Source organism: Mus pahari, chromosome 17 (genome assembly GCF_900095145.1).
Source record: "Mus pahari chromosome 17, PAHARI_EIJ_v1.1, whole genome shotgun sequence".
NCBI classification, from domain to species: domain Eukaryota; kingdom Metazoa; phylum Chordata; class Mammalia; order Rodentia; family Muridae; genus Mus; species Mus pahari.
In genome coordinates, this window is record NC_034606.1 from 14,369,859 (window position 1) to 14,377,760 (window position 7,902).

Genomic DNA, 7,902 nt, shown 5'->3' on the forward strand with positions numbered 1-7,902 from the left:
ACTTACACTCCTTTCCCCACCACACATAAACCCACTGTGCATATCTGACATATAACAAGAAATAACCTTAATGCAAAGGGAAGACTTGGACTGAAAATATCAATTGAATTCAAGGTTGATTATAACCACTCTTTCAGATGAGAAGGAGTTTCACTGCCCCTGGATATAGCTGCTATGTTCTTCAAAAAAAAAAAAAAAATTAAGGGTGTCAATATAGCTGAATTTTTTTTTTGTTTGTTTCTTCAGCTAATATTGTCTCTTTTGCTTTTACTCTTGGTTCATATTTCTCATGCCAACTATGGTGCTGTATCAGGGTCAGCAAACTTAGTACTTTTATACAGCTCTTCTGTCTCATCCCTGGGGGATAAGGATCACCTGACACAGATAAGGTAGAGTATTAGAATTCCTTCTTTACTTTAGTAACTGGGGTAGATATGGAGCAATAAGATGTATTTCCTTAGATTTTTCATACAGAAACACTGAACAGATCCTAATCTTTTTGTCAACTTGAAGATATAAGTATATAATGCTGTCTACGTGGGGATATCTCTCCCTTTGGAAAACAGCCCCATTTCAATAGATTACTCAAATACACATAGACCATCCTCAGGGAAAGATGAAATTTGAATGATTGCCTATTATCAGCTATGCCAACCATTCCACCCTGTCGTTTTAGACTTGATATGCTGATCAACAGTTTCTACTTTTATTTTTCAAATCAGTGAGTGTATGGTTTCTGTCACTTGTGATCACAGGCATGCTGATTAATATAAATGTTATCATACCAAATACAGGGAAGGTGTGCTGATGACTTATTTTTGAACCTTCTTATAAGAACAAATTGGCATAAGGCAGTTCCTAACGTATGGCCATGCTGAAAGTACTTAAATGTTCTTTCATGCAATGACAAGTGTGATCTTGCTACTTGGAATGGGCTAAGTAAGGGCAATTGTAAATCATGTTGTACATAGGAAGCACAGCCTAAAACACATAGTTTAACAGGTTGTGCTTTGTGACAAAACACATGTGAAAGTACTTCTCAATCTTAGGAGAAGTCTTTTTTTTTTTTTTTCACACTGCATTTTTATATGTGAGAAACTAAATCCTTTTGGACATATTTTCATATGAAACAAACAAACAAACACCAGCAAGCTTACTTTCATGCCATTCATTTGCTGTAATGAGGAATTTTCCATCACAAAACTGTCTTTATACATTCATATGAAACTATATAGTTACAATTTATTAATGATAAGGTAGACTTGAAATTATACATATCCTTATAATTTAGGATTTTTGAAGATAACGTGGACTTCTGTGGGCAGGAAACAAATGGGCACCTTCAGTACCTTCACATGATTGTTATTTTCAGCATGGGTTTACGCTAGCCCACAACACATTTAAAATGGAAATACGTGTGTTAGTTCCTCAAAAAGCTAGAATTAGATGTTCCACGTAAAGCAGCTCTACTCCTCTTTGAAATATACCCAAGAGGTTCCACATCCTGCTACAGAGATATTTGCTCATTCATGTTCATTGATGCTCTATTTATAATAGCCAGGAAATAGAAACAGCCTAAAAATTCACCAACAGATGAATGGGAAATGAAAATGTTGTACACTATGCACTCTAGTATTTATTATTCAGCTTGTAGGAATAATGAGATCATGAAAAATTCAAAGAATTAGAGCTGACAGAAATCATTGTGAGTGCGGTAACTCAGACACACGTAGACAAAATTTATTTATTTCTCTCATATTGTGGATATGAGCTTTTAGGATTTGGATATACATGCTACATTTAGAATACCCTTGGGGAGAGGCTTTTAAAGAAAGGAAGATAAAACACATTTTTATATGGTTAAAGGGAATAACAGAAGAGGAAGAGTTAAATAGAATAGAGGATGGAAGGAGAGGAGAGAGGATGGAATATATGGGAGAACATTTAACGTTAAAGTTCATAAAGGTCTTTGAAAATGTCATATGAAAAACTGCTGCTGTAGGATGTTCTTAAAATATAAACATGTACATATAAAAAGAGAGCTCAAATAGATACCAGACAATGAGGGAAGAATTTCTGCACTAGACACCACTATTCAATAAAGAGCCAAAACTTAATTGGAGCTGCCAGCAAGTAGAAAAGGTCCACAAATATTACAGGCTACTGCCATTGCTCTTAGGTACTCTCTATAATTCGATGGTAAAATACTATTGCTAAAGTCTTTATGCATTTGGGTATAAGGAGAAATTTAGCTGGTGCTTACCTGGAAGTCTCATCCTTACTGCTTATCTTTTCTATTGCTGTAAGGTGTTATGCACACTGCCAGAGGTGGAAATAAATCATAAATCTTATGCTAAAAAATTTGAAAGCTATTATAAAGATCTACCCTGAGAAGTTATGCCCACTAGTGCTTTTGTGGCATTAATATTGAGGAATAAGCTTACCACTTTCAGACTGGAAATAAGAACAGATGGTAAGTTGAATGCTATATCAGACCTAGTAATCACAGCTAATAACCTGTACTCAGAAAAACCATAGTCCGTAGAGGAGATTGTATTACTCCTGCTCTGCTAAAGCTATGTGGTATAGACTGACCCCTGATAATCACCCATTATACCCATAGATTAATGTAGCTCTCCAACATTATCAGTAGCACCTTTTGTAGTAGTTCCTGTTTTTCCCAAAACCCCTAACTGGTGACTGTGCAGACAATAAATGACTGTGGAGTGCTCAGTCATAAGTGGGACATCTATAGAACAGTCTCTTCTCCCGATGTGTAGAGGTAAGTTCAGAAAAAGGATTGGAAAGGTAGTAAAAGCCAGAATTTGTAGATGATGAAAAAGCTGTATTTTCTAGGCACAGTATGGCAGCTACACATGAACTCACAGCGGTTGCATCGTCGTGTACACGAATTGTCTAAGCTCAAGTTGGAAATAAAATCCAAGTATTAAGGAATAGACTGGTCATGAACTTTTATTATTGCTGAATAGCTACCAAGAAAGGAAGGTTTGTGAAGTGGAAACTTAAGGATCCTTTGCAAAGTCAGTTTTGTTGGATGGTGTTTTTGCTGGGGCAAACAGTGTCTGTCTCAGGTCTGTCAGTCAGCCTGTATCTGTGGAAGCAGCAAGAAGCTACCAGCATACCACCAGAAGTCTTTTGGTTAATATTTCTCTATGAAGTCCCAACAAATGGAGGTCAACTATGCAAGGTAAGTTGGACCAATGTGAACAATCCTTCTTTATGTGTCCTTTCATGTGCCTGCTTTAGCAGACCATCATTTCACCTGTGTCTTCTATAGTAAAAATTCCTTCATGAGCCTGCCTAAACCTATAACCGGTGTCTGCATGAGTGAAATGTTCCTTCACATAACTACTTTAGGAAAATACTGCTTTATGTGTTTGCCCCAACAAAACATCATCAAACACAACTGATTTTCCAAAGAACCCTTAAGTTTCCACTTCAGATGTGGGAAATCTTCTTTAAAGGTATGTCCCCTAGAAGGACTAACATCCTTTAGTGGCTGGCCATAGATCTAATTGAGCACAAAGGAAAGTTTTTTTTTTTTTTAATTGATGATATAAATTTGGGTGGGTAAGGAATGGGCAGGTGGACCTGGGAGGGGGCAGAAAAAAAGGTATGAGATTCTCAAGAAATTATTAAATTTTTTTTTAAAATACAACTTTAAACATGGAACATTATGACTTAATATCAGTGTTCTTTCTTATCTGTTAAGTAGATTTAATATAACTTGCCATAAAGAAAGATATGCATTTGTAATGTCTATATTGATTTCCTTGGTTTACAAGTAGGCACATTTTTTAAAATTGATGAGTTCTTACCATCACAGGTCGGGAGTGGATGACTCCACCAATGGTTTTTTTCACATAGAAGGGGCTCTTCGTGGCTCAGTCGGTACCCTGGATCACAACTAAATGAAACGGTTGACCCAATAGAGAAATCATGGCCATACCGACGGCCATGGACAGGGATGCCAGGGTCCAGGCAAGAGTATGTGTTCACTGTAACACCTGAGAAACAAAGGCAGGAAAACCAAGAATGAGACCAACTGGATCCATATTCACTAAAATTATTCCTATTTCACCAAACAATTGTAATAGATTAATACAAGTAAAGGGTTGTGCTTGAACAATTTAAGTATTTTCTTTACCATATCCTGCTGTGAGGATAAAATTTATGTAATTTAATTTGTATAAAAAGTGTTTGTCTATTACAATATATATTATAAATTTTATATATGTTACAAATGCAATAGTCACAGTATTAATTGCTTTCTGAAGGTATTATATCACACCTAAAGATCTAAATACAAAATAAAATTGTTTAGCATTTAAAAAATAGAGAAATTGTAGAACTATAGAATATGTAAAATTTATAGAAATCATTTTTTTAAACATTTAACTGCCAGATTTTTACTTGCAAGTATTTTCAATAGTCTGTTTTCTTTCATGAGAGGTTTTTCTGAAGGTAATCTTCTACCTGATTCACAATCTCTGAGTAAGGTCTTCCTTTAACAAAATATGTCTGCATTCTCATTGGAAAAAAAAAACTCACAGAGCTTTTGAAATTTGCTCTATTCAACTTAAAAACTTCATTTATTCAATTCAATCATTCAACAATATTTCTTCTCTTGTACTTGATAGTTTTATGTCAACTTGATACAAGCTTAAGTCATGTAAAGGGAAGGAATCTCAATTAGAAAATTCCTTTGTAAAATCAGGCTTCAGTAAAGCTTGTAGGGTATTTTAGTCATTGATGCAGTAGGGACCTGCATCATCCTGCTACCATCCTTGTGCAGGTCGTCCTAGACTTTGTAAAAAGCAGGCTAAGGAAGCCCTGACGACAAAGCCAGTTAGCAGTATCTCTCCAGGGTTTCTTCTCTTTTTGTTTTTTTAAATGTATTATTATTTTCTTTATTTACATTCTACACCAGTCCTTATCTCCAGGTTCCTGTCCGGATTAGTTCCTTTGAAGATGAACAGTGATAATGAAGTATAAATCAAGTAAACTATTTCCTCCCCAAATGAGTTTTGGTCATGATGCTTCTTAGCTGTAGAAACTCTAACTAAGATATCTCTTTTTCAAGTGTCTATGTACAGTTTTGGTTGTATATATTCATAGCACATGTCATTTTACTATTGTCATGCTCTACTAACAAATGGCGCCAAATTAAAGAATATTGTGCTAATATTTAAAACGAGTAAATTAGACCCAACTATTTAACTATCCTGAAATTCAAATATCTACCAATGGTGAGCTTTCTCACCAACTAGGTAAACTCCTCACTAGTTGTATGCCTTCACTTTCAGGGAAACTCTTAATTGGTTCTCTTCATGATGACAATCTTAGGATTTAGCCATATAGCTTGGATCCTCTCTGAAAGTCTTAATCCTTTCCTTAAATAACATATCACAATAAATTTTCCTTTATCTATAACTCTAAAAAATCCAGTTTTGGGTGTGGGGGGGGTGAAGATATGATATACAATGTGAATTAGTGTAAATTTTAGCTAGCCAAGTGATTTTAATGATTTCAGATTAAACTAATTGTTTTTCCTCTCCATTTTGAAAATCATAGTATATTTTTATGTTTTATCTGTTGAAATCGAAAGTTGATGCTATCTTATTAGTGGAGTGTTTTTAAGTTTCATATATTTAGTTTTGAAATTTACATGAACTGTTTTTCATGTTTATTTTAATTTCTTATAATTAAAATATATCCGTTTCTCCTTTCTGTTTCTTCCCTTAAATGTCTCAGATATAACCCTCCTTTTGCTCCCTCTCAAATTTTTGGCATCATTTTCTTCAAGTATTATTGCTACACATACATGTGCACACACACACAAACGCATACACACATGTGCACACACAAGTATAACTTGCTTTCTGTTTGGTATGGTTTCCATGTACATAATTTCAGGGCTGACTACTTGATATATTGCTAATCAACTAAGAGCTCATCTCATCGGTGGACTATTTCTCTCCCTCTCAGCATTCCTTAGTTACCTGGAGTTCTTTATTTTTGGGCGAAATAGCAGAGACAGATTATGATACAGAGGACTAGAAAGTTGCCAAGATAGTGTCTCCTAGAAATGACAGGGAACCATCATCTATGATACCTCAACAATATGTCTGTCTATATAAGACCCAAAGAAGTACAGCACCAAGAGACATGCAACATGGAAGGGCAAAATAAAAGTTTTTGCTATCTCTCTTCCTTTTTTTTTTTAAGAATTATTTATTTTTATGCATATGATTACACTGTAGCTGTCTTCAAACATACCAGAAGAAGGTAATAGATCCCATTATAGATGGTTGTGAGCTTCCTGTGGTTGCTGGGAATTGAACCCAGGACCTCTGGAAGAGCAGTCAGTTCTCTTAACACTAAGCCATCTCTCCAGCCCATCTATATCTCTTCTTAGAGGAAAAAATGTGGGGCAAAAATGGAAGAAATTGGAAACTTGGAGTGTGAACAGCAGTATGTTTACAATAAATCCTCCCATAGATTTGAATAAGATGGGGAAATAATATTTTCTTTTACTAATTTTATTTTAAAAGTAGAAATTAATTATCTGTTAAATGCATTTTTAAAGTTCTGATCTTTTGATGTTAAACTCAGAGAATGGTTCATTTGGAAAGGGAATTTATTTTATATAATAAACTTAATTAATGAATTGTTAACTGATAAGTTTCTGTTTCTTGGAAACAAAGAAATCGTAAGAGTATAAATTATTTCACAATCATAAACAGATGGTGTGACTTATAACATGAGTCTGGGAAGAAGAGAGATCTAACATTTTTATGTTGTTGACCGCAGGATCCTGCCAGGTCTATAGCAGTATAATCTCCCCATTTCCCTCCACCTCTCTGTTCTATGCTATCAACACTTTGTCTCTGAGGATCTGGACATCAGGAGTAGCCACAGTCCTATTCCCTGGACTTATGAGGTGACAAGTTTGCCAACAAAAGGAATGTATTGGCTCTATATTTCTCATTTTTATGCTTCATTTAATTAGTGTTTGTACAAAAAATTCTGCTATCATTTATTAAGAATTTTCTGAATTGACGTCTTTACTCTGGCACTTTGCACACATGATTCCACTTAATCCTTAAAATTTTCTTGCTATTGACATATGATGAACATCGTGTGTACTGGGAGACATGTAATGTATACAGCAGAGGATTAAAAATCCATTAATTTTTGGGAAGAATTAATATTAAAGTAGAAATTTAATATTGCATCCCCGACTCAGTTTTAAAATCACAACATAAACAACATACTGTAATTAAGATTCTTTAGCTCATTTTAATTTCTAAGTCTCTGATAATTCTATTTTTTAAAATAATTTATACTATGTACAGATACACTTTCATGTAATAAAATTTGAAATAAAAGCAAATTAATGTAGCTAAACAATATCATGTATATTAAATTTCAGAGCTTAAAAATGATAATATAACAAGTTTAATTTAGAAAGTTAACGAAGGCATTGATATAATTACCAAAGAAAGATATCTACAAAAAAATACAAATAATGCACTTTGCATGCACTAAGTTGATTTTGAGGTACTTGGATTGGCAATAGACTTGAGAAGAGGAAGAAATAATGTAGATGTATACTTGAAATAACAATACCTTGTAGCCAATTGTTTCTTAAGAGCTATATGTAAAAGTACATGAAAATTCACTACATATATAATGTGGAGATTAGGTTCATGTAAGTTTATGTTTACTTATACGTCTATAAGTTTATGTATATACAGAAACATTTATACACCCATGGTAACCTATGTAGTACACTAACAAATATATGCATATGCAAAATATTTGTAGATCAAAGATAGTATTTAAAAAGTTAAAGCAGGGGACTGCTGAGGAGGGACC

At 34.2% G+C, this 7,902-nt stretch overlaps 1 protein-coding gene across 5 annotated transcripts in view; it reads right to left on the reverse strand.

Moving 5' to 3' along the window:
* Nucleotides 1-7,902, reverse strand: part of Csmd3 (CUB and Sushi multiple domains 3) — a 1,165,720-nt gene that overhangs the window by 397,367 nt on the left and 760,451 nt on the right. For all 5 annotated transcript variants that reach the window (XM_021216672.2, XM_029547950.1, XM_029547951.1 and 2 more), the window contains one exon: nt 3,840-4,028. In XM_021216672.2, coding sequence (XP_021072331.1) covers nt 3,840-4,028 — 189 coding nt within the window. The remainder of the gene's footprint in view (nt 1-3,839; nt 4,029-7,902) is intronic.